The sequence below is a fragment of the Bos mutus genome, chromosome 13 (assembly GCF_027580195.1).
Source record: "Bos mutus isolate GX-2022 chromosome 13, NWIPB_WYAK_1.1, whole genome shotgun sequence".
In the NCBI taxonomy this organism is placed as follows: Eukaryota; Metazoa; Chordata; class Mammalia; order Artiodactyla; family Bovidae; genus Bos; species Bos mutus.
In genome coordinates this window covers 21,722,034-21,743,817 of record NC_091629.1, presented here as the reverse complement: position 1 = coordinate 21,743,817, position 21,784 = coordinate 21,722,034, and the positions used below count along the sequence as shown (strand labels likewise).

At 47.0% G+C, this 21,784-nt stretch overlaps 1 protein-coding gene across 4 annotated transcripts; it reads right to left on the bottom strand.

Annotated features, from left to right (window-relative positions):
* Nucleotides 1-4,220: 4,220 nt before the first annotated feature.
* Nucleotides 4,221-18,899, bottom strand: TP53RK (TP53 regulating kinase). 4 transcript variants are annotated; one of them, XR_011466467.1, is made up of 3 exons: nt 18,434-18,899; nt 6,111-15,751; nt 4,221-5,575 (listed from the first exon to the last, which is right to left on the bottom strand). XR_011466467.1 is itself a non-coding variant. In XM_005897569.3 (2 exons), exons 1-2 carry the CDS (start codon nt 18,714-18,716, stop codon nt 15,273-15,275), a joined length of 762 nt encoding a protein of 253 aa, XP_005897631.1. In that variant the 5' UTR covers nt 18,717-18,899; the 3' UTR covers nt 4,221-15,272. The 4 variants fall into 4 exon arrangements, 1 of the variants encoding a protein (XP_005897631.1); XR_011466466.1 differs by having other exon boundaries at nt 4,221-12,053; nt 13,852-15,751; XR_011466468.1 differs by having other exon boundaries at nt 13,852-15,751.
* Between the last annotated feature and the right edge of the window lie 2,885 nt (nt 18,900-21,784).

Sequence of the window (21,784 nt, the reverse complement as noted above, 5' to 3'; positions counted from 1 at the left end):
TCCCCTTCTCCTCCTGCCTCCAATCTTTCCCAGCATCAGGGTCTTTTCCAATGAGTCAGTTCTTTGCATCAGGCAGCCAAAGTTTTGGAGTTTCAGCTTCAGCATCAGTCTTTCCAATGAATATTCAGGACATGAACAGTATGAAAAGGCAAAAAGAATCATATCAGGCAATGCCATAATTTTGGCTTCAACCATTAAACAGAACTTAGAAAAGCCAAGAAGAAAAAGAGCTTATTGCAGTTACCTATATTTTTTGTTTGCTGTGTACTTTCTTCCTTCCTGATATTCAAATATTGCTTTGTTTATAATTTCATTTTGGTTTTGAGAACTTTTAGTCATTCTTTTAGAGTAGGCAACAAACCCTCTTAGTTTTTCTTCATCTGAGAAGCTTGTGACTTCCCCCTTATTCCTAAAGAATATTTTCACTGGTTATAGGATTTTGAATTGACAGCTCTTTTCTTTCAGCACTTGAAAAATGTTATGCCCCTTTTTTCTGGACTTCATGAATGTTGGTGAGAAATTTGCTGTCATCTGAATTGTTTTTCCTCTAGAGGTAAGATGTCATTTCTCTCTCACTGCTTTCAAGATATGTCTTTAGTTTTCAGAAGTTTGACTTCTGAAGAGTCGAACTTCTATGCATTGGTGTAAGTTTCTTTTGGACTTCCCTGGTAGTTCAGACAGTAAAGAATCCACTTGGGATGTGGGAGACCTGGGTTCTATTCCTGGGTTGGGAAGATCCCCTGGAGGAGGGCCTAGCAGTCCAGTATTTTTGCCTAGCAAAAAGTTTCTCTCAGTTATCTTGTCTGGTGTTAACTCAGCCTCTGAACTCTGTAGGTTTATTCTTTTACCAAATTTGAGAAGTTTTCAGCTATTATCTCTTTGAATACTTTTATACTCCTTCCTGTTTTTTCTCTCTTTTCAAAACTCCAATGACACAGATGTTAGACTGTTTGTTACAATCCCACAGATTCTTGAGGCTCTGTTCATTTTCAGTCTATTTTCTCTCTGCTGTTCAGATAATGTAATTTCTATAGTTCTATCTATGAATTTTTTAAAAGCATGATTTTCTAAAAATATGAATAAGAATTAAAATAAACTCCATGGGATAAGGACTTCTGTAACTGATCTTGGTGTAAAAGTATTCATAAGTTTCATCCACAATGAATTTGTATCTACTTTCTCTACTGTTTAATATGCTTGAACCATTCAAAAGAATCAGATTTACTGACATTTATAGTTGCAGTTTATTTTGTTCAAGAGAATTTAATAAAATTAGTGATCTATGTCAAATGTGCAAGGGATATTGACTTTCTTATTTATTAATGAATAACAGCCAGCATTCACTGGTACTTACTCTGTGCCAGACCCTATTCTAAAAGATTTATATGATTTAACTCATTAAACACAAAATGACTTTATGTGATAGATCCTAATATATTCCCGTTTTGCAGAGGAGGAAACTGAGGTAAGCAACTTATCAAACAACACACGGCTATTAAGGGGGACTCAAATTCCAGTAGTCTCCATGCCTAACCACAACATAGTCATGACTCACAGTGTATGTTTTATTAGCTATGTTTCATCATATGTGTTCACTAGATATGAGATATGTGACTTTTACACTGAACACTAAAGTAAAATAGCACCCAATCCCCTCAAATATTGTAAGACCTGTCCACAATTTGGGTAATTCAGTCATGAAGTGGTTTCCCAGTACTCAGTACCATCAGGTAACAAGGACCACCGACACTCTTATAACCTAAAATCTAACACAGTGGTTCTCAACCCTGGCTGCAGCATGACTCACCTGGGAAACTTAAAATGCTGATGCCAGGCCCTGCCCTTAGAGACTCTGACTTAATTGTCTGGGATGTGGCCCGAACATCGGAATTTTTAAGAGGTCCCAGCAGATTCTAATATGCAATTAGGGTTGAGAGTCACTTTTGGAACAACTCCACTGCTTTCCAACTCCCCACATCCCTAAAAGCTAGTCCATCTTTGGTCAGATTCTGGTAGAATCATTTCCCTGATGCAAAATCTCAGTTGGCATCTATCACTTCACATCTAGAGACTTCAATCCAGTTCTCGTGGCCCTCCTAAAAGAAAGAAAGTCAAGTCACTCACTCGTGTCTGACTCTTTGTGATCCCATGGACTGTAGCCTGCCAGGCTCCTCCATACATGGCACTTTCCAGGCAAGAATACTGAAGTGGGTTGCCATTTCTTTCTCCAGGGGATCTTCCCGACCCAGGGATCGACCCCAGGTCTTCTTCATTGCAGGTAGACTCTTTACCATCTGAGCCACCAGGGAATCAGGTATGGCTCACCAAGGAATGGCCCTCTTGAGTTCTACCGAATTTTGCATCTTTACATCTCCAGGGCCCAGGCATGGTCTGTGGTAGACATTCTGGTAATGTTTACTAAATTAATATTTGGATACCAGACTTGGTTTTCCTCATCAGCAAACTTGGCATCCAAGCCTTTCATTATTCCTTTTATTCAAGAAATATTGACTACATGGCAACTATATACTAGGCTATGAATACAACAATGAATAAGACCAAAATTTTTAAATCTCTGCATACACGGAACTTATATTTGGTTGAAGAGAGGGGAGGTGGAGTTGGAGGGGACACTTAATAAACAAATGAGTAGAAAATATGATAGCAGAAAGAAGAGGAGACAACCAGGGCTACGGAGGAAAACGAAGCAGGAGACAGAGATGGAGAGTGATGGAGTGGGGTGCCATTTTGGATAAGGTGGTCAGGGAAGCCCTGGATGATTAGGTGACCAAGTGCCTTAAGTTAAGCAGAGACCCAAGGAAAGTGAGCAAGTGGGACCGTCTGGGTATGTGAAGGAAGGATTCCAAGAGGAAGGAAAAACGGAGAGCAATGGCTCCAAGGCAGGAGCAAGCAAGACCTGGCTTAGAGCCATCAGGGAACTGGGGTGCAGAGCCAGTGACAAGACCACACAGCATCTTGAAAGGCTGAATGAGGACTTTGCATTCTACACTGAATGACAAGGGGAGCCATTGCAGGGACTTAAGCAGAGTAACAGATTCTGCTTTCATTATGTTAATAACAGATTTATTTGGATATAACTGACATAGCATACAATCCACCCATTTAAAGCCAACAGGTCAATAGGTTTTAATATACTCACAAAAGTGTGCAATCATTACTACAACCGATTTTAGAACTTTCTCATCATCCTAAAAAGAAACCCCATACCCATTAATACTCTCAATTGCCCCCCAACCTCCAAAGCCCTAGATAACCATAACCACTGATCTACTTACTTTCTGTCTCTCTAGATTTGCCTGTTCTGGACATTTTGCATAAATGGAATCATACAATATGAGGTTCTTTGTGTCTGACTTCTTTCACTTAGCATGATTTCATTCAAGGTTCTCCCACATTGTAGCATGCATCAGTACTTCTCTCCTTTTGCAACCAAATAATGTTCTGTTTAATGAATATACCACATTTTATTTATCCATGCATCACCTGATGGATACTTTGGGGCTATTATGAATAACACTGCTATGAACATTTGTGTACAGGTTTTTATGTGGATCTGTCTTCAGATCTCTGAAGATGAGACAGAAAGGAGCTGTTGTTGAGACCAAATGTGGTGGTGGAATATTTCTCAACATGACAGAGGCAGACCCATGAGGAAACACAGATCATTTTATGTTGCACTAGACAGCTCAGCTGGTAAAGAACCCGCCTGCCGATGCAGGAGATGCAAGAGATGCAGGTTCCATCCCTGTGTGGGGAAGATCCCCTGGAGGAGAGCATGGCAACCCACTCCAGTATACTTGGCTGGAAAATCCCACAGACAGAGGAGCCTGGTGGGCTACAGTCCATGGGGGTCAGACACGATTGAGCATGCACACACACAGACGGTATTTAAATAACATTTAATCCCACAGAGTGAAAGTCATTTCCTGTGTCAACTTTCTTTAACTCATCACCCACAGAGAGGGTCTCTGCTGGGTGTCAGTCTCCCGTTAACTCCTCATCACTTGGTAACTCCCTTTCTAACAGCCTGAGAAGACTTCAGGACCAGAGACTTTGACATCTTGCTGCGATTTGACGGCACTGGTTTCTTTTTATTTTGTTTATTCTTCTAATTACTTTTGACTTAGAGCAAGTGATTTTTTTTTTAATTAAAGCCCACGATTTCTTTTTGATGAAGACCATTCTTAAAGTTTTATTGAATTTATTACAATATTGCTTCTGTTTTATATTTTGTGTTTTTGGCCCCAAGGCCCACTGGATCACCAGGGAAGTCCCTAAAGCCCATGACTTTAAAATAATCCTCCTTTTAAGCTACATCTATTGAAATTTACAATGTGAAGCAATTCAAAGAAAAATACTAAGTAATTCTGGAGAGTGCATGGTTATGGCAAAATTCCAAAAATTAGATGCAAAGATCTGAAATTTTGGAAGCCAAGCCAAGACAAGAGAAAGGCCCAGACAGAGGTGCAGTATTCACTTCCTACCCAGGGCATGCTGCCGTGATTCCCATAAACCCTAGGCCAAGTTATTTCCCAATGGACCCTTGCAGTCTGTGATGAAACCTCCTCCCGTGTCCTTTCAGGTTGGAGACCTGACCTTGAGCCAGTCCAATAGTCGGCTTCATCAAAGGTGCTAGCCAGGTTAGCATCAGACGGTCTTGGATGGACTGCAAGGCCCTACAGGGAGCACTTTGGACATTTGAGGACTGGATGTGGGCGGATGGGGTGCTCCAAACGGGAAAAACTAGTCCTAGGGATTTGGACCAGCTGACTTCATAGAAACTCAGGTTCATTCCCCAAAGCCTGGGTGGAAGCTGTTGGGACAGGGTATACTGGACCCAGTGTCCCTGGACAGGCTCCCTTATTCTGAAACCAGCTAAGGGATTAAGAGTACAAATATTTTCTATTAGAGCAGATGTTTCAATCTGGTGGCTCAAATGTATTAATAATAATAGCATACAGTCCATGGAATTCTCCAGGTCAGAATACTGGAGTAGGTAGCCTTTCCCTTCTCCAGGGGATCTTCCTAACCCAGGGATCAAACCCAGGTCTCCCACATTGCAGGTGGATTCTTTACCAGCTGAGCCACAAGGGAAGCCCAATAATAGCATTGATAATACCAAATACATATCCTGCACTTACTATGTGCAGGGCACAGTTTGCAGCACTTTATATGTATTTACTTTTTCCACATCCTTACAATAATCTGCTTCCATTACCTTATTGAGTCTGTGGGCTTCCCTGGTGGCTCAGACAGTAAAGCATCTGCCTGCAGTGGGAAACCTGGGTTCAATCCCTGGGTTGGGAAGATCCCCTGGAGAAGGAAATGGCAACCCACCCCAGTACTCTTGCCTGGAAAATTCCATGGACTGAGGAGCCTGGTGGGCTACAGTCCATGGGGTCGCAAAGAGTGACTTCACTTTCTTTCTTTCTTTTCTTTATTGAGCCTATGACTTTGCATTAGATGAAGCTACATTCAAATTCTGGCTGTTCCACTTGCTGGTTGTACAACCCTGAGCAAGACGTTTAATTCCACGAGGCTTCGGTTTCCTCATCTAAAATGAGAACAAAAATTGTATATAACTCATAAAGATGTGGAGAGAATTATTAGGCGAGTGTATAGCACAGAAGTTGCACACAGGCAGACAACAACCTCTGTAACAAATACACATATATGTAAACACACTGTTTATAGTCATCAGGGGAGTTACTAAGGGGGCTGCTGTGTGCCAAGCACTGTGCCGGGCACTTACACGAATGATTGAGTCCTGCTGAGTACTTCAACCCCATGTCCTACCCACCTTCCCTTCAACCACCGGGTGCCACCCTCTTTGTGACCTTCTTCCTGCTCCTTGAACACGCCAAGTTCTTGCACTGACTGCTCCCTCTGACTGCATCTCTCTTCCCCTACTCCTTCCTACCATCCCTCACAGTGGCCGCTTCCTTCTCCTCACTCAGGTCTCAATTCAGACATCACCTCCTCAGTGGGGCCTCCGTGACTACCTAATTTAGTGAAACACAGCGTTCCTCAACTTGACAACCCTCCCTCTGTATAAAATCCCCTGTGAAATCCTTCATAGCATGACTCACCATTTGAAATTCTTCCTAGATGAAGCCCCGTGAGAACAAGAAGTCCAGATCGCGCCCTGCCACAGTCCCAGTGCCTGGGACATAGCAGAGGCTCAGTCAACTGCTGAATAGTTGAACATGCTTTAAGTCACTGTATTGTATTACTGTGAACATCAACCAAAATCATGCCTATCATTCATGCAACAAATGTGAGTTGAGTGCGTCCTGTGTACCGGGCATCATTTTCAGTGCTGGGACAAGAGCGGGGACCAAATGAAACAAAAGTCTCTGCCCTCACAGAGCGTTTGTTTTGGCAGCTCTACAGCAAGATGCGTGCGTGAAATACGCAGCATTATATTCAGCATCACGTGGTGCTTAGCACAGTGAAGAAATATAAAGCAGGGGAGGGGACAGTCTTCTGAGGGGTGTATGGGCACCAGCCTCCCCACTCTGCCCGCACAGAAGGTGTGCCCCCCATTCCCCTCCCTGAGCCCCGTGGTACCATGGTCAGCATCTCAGTGGGACACTTGGTCGAAGCCTCTGCAGCTCCAAGAGCAATATTGGCTTTGAAGCCAGGCCCAGCAGGTGGGGTCGCGGCTGGGGTTGGGATAAGTCAGCCCTTGAGATGCCCTGGAGGGAGGGGCTCACGCGGCTTGACCACTCAGGGCCTTCCTCACTGTGGGGAAAGTGGCAGGCGATGGACTCCCCTGGCCCGGAGCTGCAAGCAACCCTGGATTCTGGGCCATCCCCTGACCCCCTCTATCTCAGGCAGACAGCCAAGGTTTACAAACATCCGGAGGCCTTTGATCGGCACCAAACCCCCCAAGGGTTCTGTTTTTTGTTCTAAGCCGCAGGCCAGGACCCTACTCTGCTTTGCCTCCAGCAGGGAAGACTGTGGGTAGGTGGGGTGTGTGTGTGTGTGTGTGTGTGTGTGTGTGTGTGTTTGACAGAGTGGTAGGAAAGTGCACTGGCTCCTTGATATTTTTTTCTCCAACATCTAGGCTGAGCTTGTATGAGGGAATTCAATTCAGTAAATGTTTACCGAGCACCCACTACCTTCCAGGCGCCAGCGCAAAAACCAGGGCTGGAGCAACAAAGCAAACACCACCTTGGCCCCCAGGGTGGCCAAGAGGCAAACGAGCAAGTGAATGGAAATGGGAGCAAGTGCTCGTGAATGGGTTGGAGACAAAGCTGGGGAGGCAATGGGGCACCTTCTGCACAGGATCCTCCCGGAAGACCAAGTGGAGTCTGGGAGAGACTGGAAGGAAGCGAAGGCAGTGGCCACGTGAGGAGGTGGGAGGAACAGTGTGGCAGGCAAAGGGAACAGCAAGTACAGTGGCCCCGAGTCATTGGAAGACAGTTCCTCCAATGACTGCCTATTGGAAGAACTGCGTGACTGACCCAAGTGAGAAGAGGGGGTCAGAAAGGCAACAGGGTGAGGGTGGGTGCAGGTGGGTCTCTGGCCCTGAGGGAGGTGGCAACCCTGGAGTGTTTTGGACAGAGGAATGAATGACATGATATCAAATGGCCTTGAACAGGATTCCCTAGGCTGCTGTGTGGGAACAAGACCAAAGCGGGTGAGGCAGAAGCAGGGAGTGTGGTGAGGAGACGGCCAGACTGGTTCAAACAAAAGAGGAGAAGGTCCAAGTAACAGGATGTAGGTTTTGTGGTGGAGGTGGGGTGTGCTGGGTGGGGGGACAGAAGCTAATTTCTGTGTTCTCATGAATAGGATTTACTTTTGCTAGCCAATGTATATTCATAATTTCTGGCAGATCCCCTGAAGAACTGAACGGCTACCCACTTAATATTCGTGCCTTGAGAATTTCATGGACAGAGGAGCCTGGTGGGCTACTGTGCATGGGATTGCAAGGAGCTGGACACAATGGAGCAACTAACACTTTCACTTTTTTTTTCCAAGAGAAAGATTCATTTATTCTAAGTGTGCGTGCAGTTGGATGAAGTTTTACAACAAATCCACCCAAGTAACCAGCGTCAAGACGGAGAAATGGAACTTACCCCTCCCCCCGCAGAAGCCCCCAGAAGCCTGTTCCATGTCTCTACCCCTCCTCCAAGGGGAGCCACTCTCCCAGCTTCCCGATTATATTCTGGAAGTAAAGCTAAGAGGATTCACTGCTGGGTTGGGGAACGGGGTGTGAGGATGAGAGAGAGGAGTCAAGGGGAGTCATTTCCTATGATGGGAAGCTGGGTGGGAGCAGAGACCAAGGGCTGGAACCAGGAGTTTTTTTTTTAACAGACTGCATTTGGAGCTGCTGGTGCAATCCCTGGAAAAAGACAAGAGACCAGCTTATCTGGGGGCTGCAAATTCAATACTTACAGGGATGAACAGCATGAGGGGGAGAAGGTCTGCAAGTAAGAAATGCTTCACTCTCCTCTTAACTGCATCATGAGAAGAGCAGGATGAGCATGGGGTTAATTGTGGCCAGCAGCCAGCCTCAGAGCCAAGGGGCAATAGGGCAGGGTGGGGACTGGCGTAAGCTGGCACACACAAGCCCTCCTCACTCCAAAGGGGAAGTGCTGGAATGAGGGTCCAGTGTGGCTGATCTCCTGATGATGTTTCCAGAGAAGTCAGGTATCTCGACGTTGCTGTGAAACCATCCTAATCATCTAACACTGGCAACCAAAAAGACAAACACTCCATGGACCCATCAAACATGTCTACAGGTACAACAACCAGTCCGATCCAGATGAGAACCTTCATTTTACAGATGGGGAAACGGAGGGCCAGAGAAGCCTGGGATTTTTCCTAAATTCAGAGAGGAAGTTAGTGGAGAGATGGGCCAGGCGCTGAGTGGGCCGGATCTCAGGCCACTGGTTTAACCTCGTTCACCACTGCATTTAAAAGCAGGCATTGTTCACACAGTGGGCAGCTGCACAGGCACCCATGCCAGGCTGCACAACATGGCTGGGCTGCTGCGCTGCTGAGTCTTGCGGGCAAAGCAAGTGCCCAGGTCCAGTCTTGTGCCACCTAGCTCCTGGGCACCACTGCCCCTTTTGGGAACTGCCATGGCCACCAGGACCCCAGCAAAGTCACTGCGACAACAGGAGGCAACATCAACAGTACAGGGAAGAAAAAGCAAAGCACGTCGCAGCAGCTGAAAGACTTTTCAAAAATATGGTGCTCTTGGCGTGTCGCTGCACACTGGAATCTCATTAATCTCCTGGGGCATGTCTTACATGGTTGTTTCAAGCAGTGCGGGCATGTCGGCCGTCCTGCTCAAGCTCGGGTTTAAAGAGTCACTGGTCCAGTCAAAAATGGCAGCTGGCACCAGCCCCTTCGTGGGAGCGTAGGCCACCCACTCACACACACCCATGAGGATCAGTGTTACCTTAGTTTCCTGGCCCTTGACTGTCAGATATTTTTGGAAAGTGAGAATTTTTAAATTCCCTCCAGCTGCAAAGCCTTGATGAACTCTTCAATTGCGGACCTGAAAGCCTAATTCTTTTAAATGACACATTTTGGGTTGGCTTTATTAATAGGATGTAGGGTTTGTGGTGGTGGTGGTGGGGGAGGGCAAGGGCTAATTGCTGTGTTCTTGTGAACAGGATTTACTTTTGCTAGTAAAAATTCAGGGTTTCAAATCATTGTAATTTTGGGGGGGGGGCTTTATTAGTTTTGGTAATGCTATTCATCACAGAGCTTATCTGCATAATTGAAAATGTCAGCAAAACACCACCAATGAGTTGTCATCTCAAACAGTCAGCTAGGAAATATTCTTCTGGAAGGCCATTGCTGAGGGTCTGCCTGCAAAAGCCTCAGGGTTTTAATGTTTGCTCAAGTTCTTAACGGACAATGGTTCATCAAGCTGGTTTTTAAAATTCTCTTTCCTCCAGTATTTGTTGTCAGGCTGCCTGCAGCTTAGCGTGCAATATTGTGCAAAACAGCTACCAGTGCTACAACTAATGAAGCAGAATTTAAGGCTTCACAATATGTAATCAGGATCTAAATTAGCATCAACACTTTGACAACCATTACACTTGCTTGGGGGGAAAGAAAAACAAATATTTCTGGTATTTTCATTAATCCCCCCAAACACCTTCAAATCTGGACATGATGGGGCCTGCCTCAGCTGGTTTTTCCCAAATTTCATTAAAGTAGATCAGAATCATTTGTCTCTGTTCAGGTAAAATAGGAAACTTCGTCCAATACTAATGGCATCAGTTGGCTTTGGACACCTGGGTCCTCAGAGCAATCTGGATACTGCACTTATACGGAAAGCTGAGGCAAGCTTGGCCTAACTGACTCCATCTGAGACTTCAGACATTCCAGAACTACTGTCACGAAGTTTACATTGTGTTGCTACTTATATTTTTTGAGTTAAAATTACATATTAAAAAAAAAAAAGATTTTGCGTCATTCTCTAAAAAGGGGAAATTACTAGCAGTTGCTGTAATTGGGAGGCAACTGCGAAATAAGAATACAAGCCCAGGAGGGGCTGAACCAGTTTATCAGCTAAAGGGGGTGTGACCCGAGGCCCCTTGCTCTCTGAGAGGGACATTCCTTAAGAATAGAAATCTAAGCACACAGACCCAAATTGAGACTTTCTCTTGAAATAGTCAGGAACAGGCAAAGGAAAAGGAATTCCTCCCGTGGGCTTCAACATCAGTGACCGCTGTGACCAGGCTCCTGCAGGGCACCTGTTAGGGTAACCAGTGTGCCCTGCCACCATGCATGAGGGCTTGTGTTTATCTTTTCTGGCTCCCAGATTTATTTTCATTTTGGGGGCTTGATTAACTACATTTGTGACAATAAGAAAACTAAAGGAACTATAAACTGACCAACCTGGTTTTACTGAGATCTGACTATCGACAGTTTCCTAGTTAGCCCATAAAAAACCCTTATCAGTTATTTCAGTTAACTTTTATAAGAATCTTTGTGGGACAAATTCTCCACTTTCAAGATCTCTAAAGTGGATCCGTTATACCCCTGCCCCCTTAAAGCAATTAAAGGGAAAGTGGAAGTCACTCAGTAGAGTCTGACTCTTTGTGACCCCATGGGCTACACATCCATGGACTTCTCCAGGCCAGAATGCTGGAGTGGGTAGCCTTTTCCCTTCTCCAGGGGATCTTGCCAACCCAGGGATTGAACCCAGGTCTCCCGCATTGCAGCCAGATTCTTTACCAGCCGAGCCACAAGGGAAGCCGAAGGACGGGGTGGGTAGTCTATCCCTTCTCCAGCGGATCTTCCTGACCCAGGAATCAAACTGGGCTCTCCTGCATTGAGGGTGGATTCTTTACCAACTGAGCTATCACCAAAAGGTTTTAGATGGCATCATCAACTCAATGGACATGAATTTGAGCAAACTCCAGGAGACAGTGACAGATAGGGAAGCCTGGTGTGCTGCAGTCCACGGGGTTGCAAAGAGTTGGACATGACTTAGTGACTGAACAACAACAGGTTTTAGCAATTTAAAGTTGGAGCTGCCTTTCTGGGGTCTAATTCCAAGGACACATGTACACAGCAGAGCCAGACGGTAACACCAGTGCCAGGTAATTCCTCTCAAGGACAGGACTGGAGCTTTTGTGTTGCTGTCTTTATGTGAACAGTTGGCTTTGGGTTCCTAACCACCTTCCACAAGGAGCCTCCCTACCATTCAGATCCCAAGTAATGCCTCTGCAAAAAAGCCGACAGGAATTCCTACAGCTTTAAGGGCTTAAATCTCAAACTTTGATTCTGTGTTTGGAGAAATGGGAGTGGACTGAAAGGGCAAGCAGGAAAACAAATTACCATACCAAACAGCTATTTGTTCAAGGCATAGTTCTCTTCTAAGCCCCGACTCCTACGGCCAGTGGTCAAAACGCAAGAGAGTAACTGGAGAGTAAAGTGAAAGTGTTAGTTGCGCAGTCGTGTCCAACTCTTTGGAGCCCCATGGGCTCTAGCCTGCCAGGCTCCTCTGTCCGTGGAATTTTCCAGGCACGAATACTGCAGTGGGCTGTCATTTCCTTCTGAGGAGAAGAAGTCAAAAGATAAGGGAACTAGAGCATTAAGTGAATTCTTCAGCAAAGTGTACAAATCACTTGTAAATTTACATTGCTTTCACGGAACTAGGGGAATAAAACTGATGATCCATTTAAAAAATGTAATGAAGAAATAAAAGCAGACATTGTTGATGGGGGTGTGTTGGAGTCAGAACTTAGAATTCTCATACTCCTCTCACCTTCTGTAAGATGCAAACTCTTCCCCCAGAGCAAACTCCAAAGCTTTTCTCTTGTGTCTTATTGGCCAGAAAAAGGTCACACACCCACCCCTATCTCAGGGACTGAGCTTAACTTTCCTGGAGCCACCTGCACCTAGTAAATACCTGGACAAATCGAGGAATTGTCCACAAGGATTAAGGGGGTTGGCTTTTAGGAGGCAACAGACAACGTTTGGCACAACCTCTACCGTACAGGCTGATGACTCTGGGCAAGGTGTTTCCTGCGAAGATCAGGAAATGGATGCTGGGTGGCGAGGGCAGAAACAGTAATGAATTTGCTCTGCCCCCTTTTACAGTGAGGAAGGGAGGCTGGAAGGGTAGGAAGTTTAACTTCTTTGCACCCAGAATGACAGAAACTTGCGACCTCTGGTGGCAAAGGAGAGCCACTCCACTGGGTTCAGGGAAAGGGGAATTGGGTCATTTGGAATTGCTGGGCCCTGAACTCAGGACACAAGAGGAGATTCCTAGTTCTCAAAAAGAGGGTTGGGGGCAGGCCCTTATAAGGACATGGGCACTCACTCAGTCAGGGTCTCCATCGGTTGGTGACGGCGGGGTTAGGAGTTAAGGATGAGTGCAAGGCCAGAGCAGTGCTTGCCTAGGGTCCCCAAGACTCAGTAACTGAGACAAATATTTTAATGTGATATTTTAAACAAATCAACCTGGCAAACTATGGGCCACAACCAGGCGCCTGTCTGTTTAAAGGAAATCGTAAGGGAAGCGGCATCAGGATCCAGGCCGACTCCTCAGTTACAGCAGAGACTACAGCCCACGGGCCTTACCAGCGCGCCCACCTCCCCGAGGGCAGCTCAGACGGTTCAGGAGCACGCCTGCATGGGCCACTCGCCAGGCCGGGCTTGGGTAACTGCATTCCGTGGCCCATGGCCCAGCCAGTTCTCCAGATGTGGCCTGTGTCTGAATCTGCGGGACACCTCTATGTCAGCACCTTGCCCTGCTCTGCACTCACTCACTGTGTGACCTGGAGCAAGGCTGAGTTACTCTGTGCCTCACTGCCTTCCCTTGAAGATGGGGCGATGTACACAAAGAACCTAACTGCTCAATACAGTTAACTGATGTTGCAAATGGGAGCTTGAATCCCAGCTCTGTCGCTTACTGCGATCCTAGCACATCATAGGCCACGTTGCTTAGTGTTTCCTTATCTGTAAAATGGAGGTTTGAACCCCTGTCTGGGGGGCGGGGGGATTCCAGGGGGAATTCACACAAGGCTGCTGGTGCTGTTGGCTCACTGATGCAAAGCACAGGCCGTCCCCTTGTGGAGGTCGAGGGATCTGGGATCGCAGAGCGTTCCCTAGCCTGGCCTCTGTGAGACACTGAACTAGGAGAATCCACTGATCCCCCCCAGGAAGGCTTGTTCACCCTTGTTTCCCAGCCTGGACTGAGGAAGAAGATGGAATGTGCCTCCTGGGAACAGGCAGACATCTCTCCAGTCTCTGGTTATCTCCTTCTCCCCGCCTGCAGAGGCCAGTTTTTGCCTCCCTGTTGCTACCGACACCTCCCCCAGCTGCAGGCCAGCGTGTCACGTAGCTTACCATCCACCTGTCGACCATCATCACAGGCTCAACCTTCTCGCTGCTCTCTTGCCTTCACTCTGACTCCGTACAGTCTTTCCTCTACTGATGCCATCCTTTCACAACACAGATCAGATGCTCCGTTTAAAACTTCCTGAGTTGCGTTAAGAAGAAAAACCCAACCTCATTACCAGGCCCGGAATGACCCAGCGCGTACCCACTTCTCTGATTTCACTTTCTGCTTTTCCTTGCTCGGCTGCCAACCAGTCCCACTGGCCTTGCTGTCCCTTAAGGAAGTTCCTCCTTTACCAACTTGGTACACCATGCTCCATCCGCCATCTCTCGGTTCTCTGGTGCGTCTTAGCGCCAACGTCACTTCATCAGAGGCTTCTCTGACCACTCCTGCCCCTCGCCCTGCGACGCACATTCCTCGAGGGCACCTGGGATCTCAGCATCCTTTACAGCCCTCATCACTGTCTGAAACTGTCTTAGGTACTTAGTTTGTTTCCCGAGTGGTTCACGCCCCCGGTCTCCGGGGCCTGGCACACAGCGAACACTAGGTATCTGCTGACGTAACGCCTGCACACACGGGTCAACCATTCCCGCCACGAGGCAGAGATTAGCCATATTAGCCGTATAGTACAGGAGGAGACTGGGGAATGAGCCTGCAGTCTCGTTGAGAATATTCATTGAAAAAATTATGGTCAGCCTCTGTGGCCTTGGAATTCTTTGAAAAACAGTGTGATATAATGCCAATACATAATGTAATAATTTGAAGACGTGTCATAGCCAGCATCTCATTTCTTAAAGGGTCAATGGAGTTAAGCAGCATTTTTCATTTTTACCATATTCTCAAAAAGAACTGTATTTTACACCAAAACCTAGTATGTACTGTTGTCTATATACACATTTGAAACAAGTTTCATAAAACAATATTTACAATACTACATACAATGCACTTTAACATTTTCTAATCTCTGATTCCATTTCATTTTTTAATATGCTGGTTGCATCCCACTGTACTGGTTTCAAGAGGAATATGTCATGAACACAGCAACAAAAAAGGCTGGGTTAGAGAGCTGATAAAGATACACAGCCACCAACTGAGGTTCTGTCCTTGTCTCACCAGAAGGACTGAAAAGTGGTTCAGTGTGGTTCACTGGTTCAGTATGTGGTTCAGCATTTTGTAACGTCACGCCCTTCAATCTGAGGTGTATGCCTTACAACTGCAGAGAAAGCCTGAGATTTCTTCTGAATGCCCAGTTCTGCCAGACATATACAGAGTGAGAACAGCCAACGGCAGGTGATAATGCCTAACAAGCACAATCGCAGCACTTAAAATTACCTGATCATCTTTATTTAGGTAGGATCTCATACTCATAGCCTTCCTTCAAATGTACCGTGAACAGTGTCCTGCCTGTGGCTGTCACACAGTGATTCTTCTAGCCCACCATGGATCTCTTTCTCCCTCTGAGGCGCACCTCATCTAATTTTTTTAACACTGGTTTGGACTTTCTGGAGGCGGCGGAGTAGCTCTTCAGAAAGGCTTCAAACACAGTCTCGGTGTTGGGATGGGTACTGAGGAAGGCCTTCTCTAGGACATACAGGTCAACTCCCTTGTCTTCCGGAAGTGCTGAAACGAAGCTCAGCCCAAAGTCTATGAGTACAATGTTCAGCTGCTCCAGGGGGGGTTTCAGGAGCATGTTGGATGTGGTGAGATCACCATGAATGAGGTCTTCGTCGTGCATTCGAGCCAAAATCTGCCCGATGGTCCTGGCTAAGTCCAGGAGACTTTGGGGAGATTTTTCAGTCTCCAGAGTGGATTCAATATAATCTCGAACAGTCACTGAGCCTTCGATTTCTTCCATAAATAAGCAGTTGGAAGCATAGTCCACAAAAAAGACTACTGGGGCACATATTCCTGTAACCAAGATATAAGGGGTCATTGAATTAGATACTTTTTTTTTTTCTTAATAGCTTAATTTTCTAGCTCAGTCAGAAAAATTTTCCAGTGTGTATCTGAACATTTTGGGGAAAAGATTTAGGAATGCTGCAGAAGGGTACAGCTTTCCTTCTCTGGAAGTTTCTCCTGCCGGACTATGCTTAGACCACCCCAGCTAAGGTCAGCACAGCCAGGGCTCCCTCCTCCCTTCTACCCACTGTGACTGAACTTCATTTGTCATATTTGGGCTTCCCTGGTAGCTCAGCTGGTAAAGAATCCATCTGCAATGCAGGAGACCCCAGTTCAATTCCTGGGTCAGAAGATCCAAAGGAGAAGGGACAGGCTACCCACTCAAATATTCTCAGGCTTCCCTGGTGACTCAGCTGGTCACGAACCCGATGGCAATGTGGGAGACCTGGTTTTGATCCCTGGGCTGGGAAGATCCCTTGGAGAAGGGAACAGGCTACCCGCTCCAGTATTCTGGCCTGAAGAATTCCATGGACTACAGTTCATGGGGTCACAAAGAGTCAGACACAACTGAGCAACTTTCACTTTCCCTGTCATGCTGCTGCTGCTGCTAAGTCACTTCAGTCGTGTCCAACTCTGTGCAACCCCACCGACAGCAGCCCACCAGGCTCCCCCAATCCTAGGATTCTCCAGGCAAGAATACTGGAGTGGGTTGCCATTTCCTTGTCCAATGCATGAAAGTGAAAAGTGAAAGTGAAGTTGCTCAGTCCTGCCCGACTCTTAGCGACTCCATGGACTGAAGCCCACCAGGCTCCTCCATCCACGGGGTTTTCCAGGCAAGAGTGCTGGAGTGGGGTGCCATTGCCTTCTCTGATACTTCTTCCCTAAAATACAAATCAAAGTAAACAGCCAGAAGGGTAAGCACCATTAGTTATATGTTCAAACATATGAAAGCAGTTTCCTGACAAGGACAGAAGCAGGAGACCAAGCAGCGTGCTGGCCTAGAGACGAATCTTTACAGAGAGGAAAGAAAGTGAGTCGCTCAGTCGTGTCTGACTCTTTGTGACCCCGTGGACTGTACCTACCAGGCTTCTCCGTCCACGGGATTCTCCAGGCAAGAATACTGGAGTGGGTTACCATTTCCTTCTCCAGGGGATCTTCGCGACCCAGGGATCGAACCCGGGTCTCCCACAATGGAGGCAGATGCTTTAACCTCTGAGCCACCAGGGAATACAGAGAGGGAGGACAAGTTCAAATCCCAGCTCCCTTCCTTATTAACTGTGTATCTGTAAAGTCACATGCATTTCTCTAAGCCTCCATTTCTGCTTCTATAACATGAAAACAGTACTACCAATAATCCAATAACTTCACTGAATTTGAAGATTCAATGACTCTTTACTGAATGTCAATCACACTCAAGACACTTCGAGATACTAGAGACAAATGTGTAGAGATACAGCAGAAAACAAAGCAACCGGGATCCCTGCTTAAGAGAACTAAGCTCCTGGAAAGGGTGAAAATAGGAAATACGAACGCATGCATAACTTTGCAAATCCAAGCAAGGGCAGAGACAGTGTGCTTGTTGGCAACTGAATTTCTTCCAGATCTCCCAGCACCTAACAACGTCTTGGTGTACAGTTGATGCCTAAAAAATCACCAGTGAAAGAAACAAAGGTAGAAAGTGTAAAAGTGAAAAGCCAGTGTTTCTGAGTCAGAGGGATAGGGGGTGAAAGCTTACTAACTGTGTAACCTTGAGCAAGTTACTTCTCCCCTCTGAACTTTGTTTCTCAACAGAGGCAAAGGTTTATGGTCATGGTGCAAAACAGTGTTTAGTCAAGGCTATGGTTTTCCCAGTAGTCATGTACGGATGTGAGAGCTGGACTATAAAGAAAGCTAAGCGCCAAAGAATTGATGCTTTTGAATTGTGGTGTTGGAGAAGACTCTTGAGAGTCCCTTGTATTGCAAGGAGATCCAACCAGTCCATCCTAAAGGAAATCAGTCCTGAATATTCACTGGAAGGACTGATGCTGAAGCTGAAACGCCAACACTTTGGCCACCTGATGTGAAGAATTGACTCATTTGAAAAGACGCTGATACTGGGAAAGACTGAAGGCAGGAGAAGGGGACAACAGAGAAAGAGGTGGTTGGATGGCATCACCGATTCGATGGACATGAGTTTGAGCAAGCTCCGGGAGTTGGTGATGGACAGGGAAGCCTGGCGTGCTGCAGTCCATGGGGTCGCAAAGAGTCGGACACGACTGAACTGAACTAGACTGTGTGAACCCAGAGACCCTGGCTCCTGCGCAAGTACTTGTAACTACATCTGCTTCTTAAAAGTAACTAACAGTGATCGAAAGTTGAGATTGTACAGATGGGGAAACTGAGGCTCGGGGCAGTTAAAACACACGCTCAACGTTGAGTAAAGGTGGCAGAGTCGGGAACTGAACCAGGCGCCAAGAGCTCCGGGACAAATGCTCGTCGCTACAACGTCAAGTGGCTTCTTAAGAGTTAATGAAAAGAAGGATGAAAGGAAGACATTTCTTAATGGAAAGCCGTGAAGAAGGTACAAACGGAGAAACTGAGTCAAATCTCGCCCTCCCCCACCACCCCGCAGCGCAGGGGAGCCCCTCACTTGCGTCGCCCGGGCCCCGGAGCCTCGGGGGTCCCCCGCGTCCCCAAGCTGGGCCGTCTTACCTGCGCGGCGACAGCGGAGCAACGCCCGGGCCTCCTGCACCGTCCGCCGCCGGCTGAGCCGCGCTTCCAGCGTCGGGTGCCGGTAGCCCTTGGGGAAGCGGTGCTTCACCACGGCCGCGCGACCCTGGAAGCGGCCGCGGAACACGCGCGCCTCGGCGCCCTGCTTCACCAGCTCCAGGCCGCTCAGGAAGCGGCTGTTCCGCTCCCGGGCTGCGGCCAGCGCTTCGGCCGCGGGCGCCAGATCCTCGTTCGGCTTAGAAGCAGCAGCGTCGGCCGCCGCCATGTTCGCGTTTCCGCGTCGCCGCTCGGAGCTCTTCGGCCGCCTCCGGAAACTGTCGGGGCTGCTTCGGCTCGCTCCGAAAGTTCTCGGACCTCTTCGGCCTCTCTATTGCCGACCCTTTTGCCTCCTGGAAGTGGTTCCTCCTCCCAACCTTTCGGCTCTTTTCTAAGCCGCCTGATCTCGCCACTCGGCTCTTCGGCTATTTCCGTACACCCTCGGCAGCTCTCGGTGAGCCGCTCTTTCCACTTCTCGGCTCTTTCCGGAAGCCCTTCGTGACTCTTGCGGTTGGCTTTGGTGGCGCCACCTCTCAGCTCTTCGGCTATTTCCGGAAAGCTTCGGCGTCTCTTTGAAAAACCTCTCTTGGACTCGGCTCTCAGGAATCTATCTGGATCCTGGGAAGTTGCACGTCACAGTCCCTGAGTTTCATACATACACAGGGAAGGTAACCTTTTCAAACATCAGACCCTTTGTTTTGTACTAATGTGGTTTCCAGCACCTTTCTTCAGTTCAGCCTACTTGAAGCTCCTATAGAACCAATTCTATTTGGTTTGGAAAACCCAGTTTCCCAAGTTTGTAGTTTCATTATCATAATTCTTAGTGTCCATATGGTCATCTCCATGGTTCCCAAGTCTGTCTGAACTGCTCTGTATGGTTGTTAGCATAACTGAGGCCATCTTGGGTCTGTACAGTTCCTTCTGTCCTTCTGCTCACCCTACCTATGGCTGTTCTGTGTAATAAATCTCTTCTCTGTCATCAGTGATTTTTAGGTCCAGGTGGCCTCTATGCTTTGTTAGCCTCCAAACGACGAAGACCTTTGCTGATGTACTCTTGGTTCCTGCAAAAACTAGTTACGCATTCATAAATCTTGACTTAGGAATGCACTTCCTGTTTCCAAGCATGTATCCCTAAACCCTAGGTTAACTATAAAATTGTCCCAATGGCCTCTTGAAGGTTCAAAGTGCAGCTGCAAATGCTTCTGGATCTCTGTCCACTTGATTCTACCCTGTAAGTTACCTTATAATAAACTTATCCGTTGATTATATGGAGCTGCCTGCCTTGTTTTCCATTCTCAAGATACCTTTTCCGTTTGGAGGGCACTTTTTGTTTCCTCTAATTTCCAACACCCTCCTTTGGAAAAATCCATTGTGCAAACATATTTAAAAGTCCCAGGCTTGCTATAGTCAGACTGGTTCTGACTTTTACCATAGGAAATCTACTTTAAAATCTTTCAGTGGCTCCCTGTTGTGCTTCAGACAAAGACCCATGAGATCCTGCATGGGGCCCTGTGTCCCTCTCGCAGATTCATCTCCCACCAAACTCCCCTTTGCTCTGGGATCTTCACCTCATTTGCCTTCTCTCAGTCTCATTCTTGCCAGGCTCCCTCTTGCCATGGGGCCTTTGCAGCTGCTATTTCCCACATCAGAAGTGCTCTTCCTTCTCTTGGTTGCCTAAACTCATCTAGGCATCTTTCCATTTCCAGCTCAAATGTTACTTCCTCAGGAAGCCCTCCCTGACTTCTCATAGGAGGGAAAACCCAACTTAATAATTCCTGGAGTCCCTGTGAATCTCTCTTTTGTGTTGCGTTTTTGTTTGCTTACATGACTACTTGATTAGTGGCAGGATTTAGTTCCCCACAGATTGTTAATCTGAGGGCTTTAGTTCCTCTCTGGCTATTGCCTGGAGGCCACCCTCAATTCTTGCCACACTGGCCTCTCCACTGGGCAACTCACAACACAGCAGGTGGCTTCATCAGAGTGAGTAAGTGATCAGAAGAGGTTGAGCAAGATGGAAATCACCATCTTTTATAACCTGATCTCTAAAATGACAAATATTTTAGAGTACACTTTTGCTGTATTCCCTTTGTTAGAAATGAGTTACTAGCTCCTGCCTCGCCTCAAGGGAAGCCATTTTTTAAAAATAATGTTTATTCTTTAAAATTTTTATTTATTTATTTTAATTTTCTTGTGGCTGTGCTGGGTCGGCCTTCGCTAGTTGTGGTGTTGTGGTGAGTGGCAGCTACTCTCTAGTTGGGGTGTGTGGGCTTCTCATCGCAGTCGCTTCCCTTGTGGTGGTTTCTCCTGTGGTGGAGAACGGGCTTTAGAGCACATGGGCTCAGTAGGTGTGGCCCGTGGGCTTGCAGTTTGCCCCGTGGCATGTGGAATCTTCCCAGACCAGGGACTGAGCCCACGTTCGCTGCGTTGGTATGTGGGCTCCCAGCCAGTGGACCAGCAGGAAAGTCCAAGGGAAGTCATTTTTGAAGACGCCTACCAAAATGCCCAATTAGAACTTTTTCTTTCTCCTTTGGGGCAACCAGTGAAGAGAGATTCTCTATTCTCTAGAAGAGATAGAACCTGGCAGCAGACTTGCAAACATCTTCCTGACATAATGCAAGCCATGAAGATCAAAGACTTCCTGCCCTTTTCCATCGTATAATTTCTACAAGTTATCTCAGGAATGGAACAGCCTAAGCTTTTCTGTATGTCTCCTGGTGACAATTCCAGATACTCACGTGAAGGAGGAACTGTCACGTGGCAAAAGCCAAGAGGCCTCCTTGGGTTCTTCTTCATGCCAGAAAGGCAGTAGAGCTTGATGGAAAGAGTGTGGTTTTCCCCATGAGCTTGACTTCAAGATCAGCTATATACTAGTGTGTGTCCTTAGCACTGTTGATTCCATGTATTGTTTATGATGCAAGTTACTTCAGTTCCCTTTGCCTCACTTTTCTCATTCATAAAATGCTCCTCTCCTGGTCCGTCTGCCCTCATCGAGTCTGTCTGCCAACTTTTCTCCAGCCCCACTGCTATCACTTTAGTCCACATCAATGTCACCTTTTCACCCTGCAACAGCCTCTAAAGGGTCCCCTGTTTCCACTCCTGCTCCCTACAACCTGCTGCTGCTGCTAAGTCACTTCAGTCGTGTCCGGCTCTTCGCGACCCCATGGACTGCAGCCCACCAGACTCCCCCATCCCTGGGATTCTCCAGGCAAGAACACTGGAGTGGGTTGCCATTTCCTTCTGCAATGCATGAAAGTGAAAAGTGAAAGTGAAGTCTCTCAGTCGTGTCCGGCTCTTAGC

What these genes read in the sequence shown, in the direction of transcription:
- TP53RK (XM_005897569.3), bottom strand. Translation starts at nt 18,716, where the DNA reads ATGGCGGCGGCCGACGCTGCTGCTTCTAAGCCGAACGAGGATCTGGCG. An exon ending in GCTCCGCTGTCGCCGCGCAG is followed by an intron (nt 15,752 to 18,433) that starts GTAAGACGGCCC and finishes TCTTGGTTACAG; the next exon opens with GAATATGTGCCCCAGTAGTC.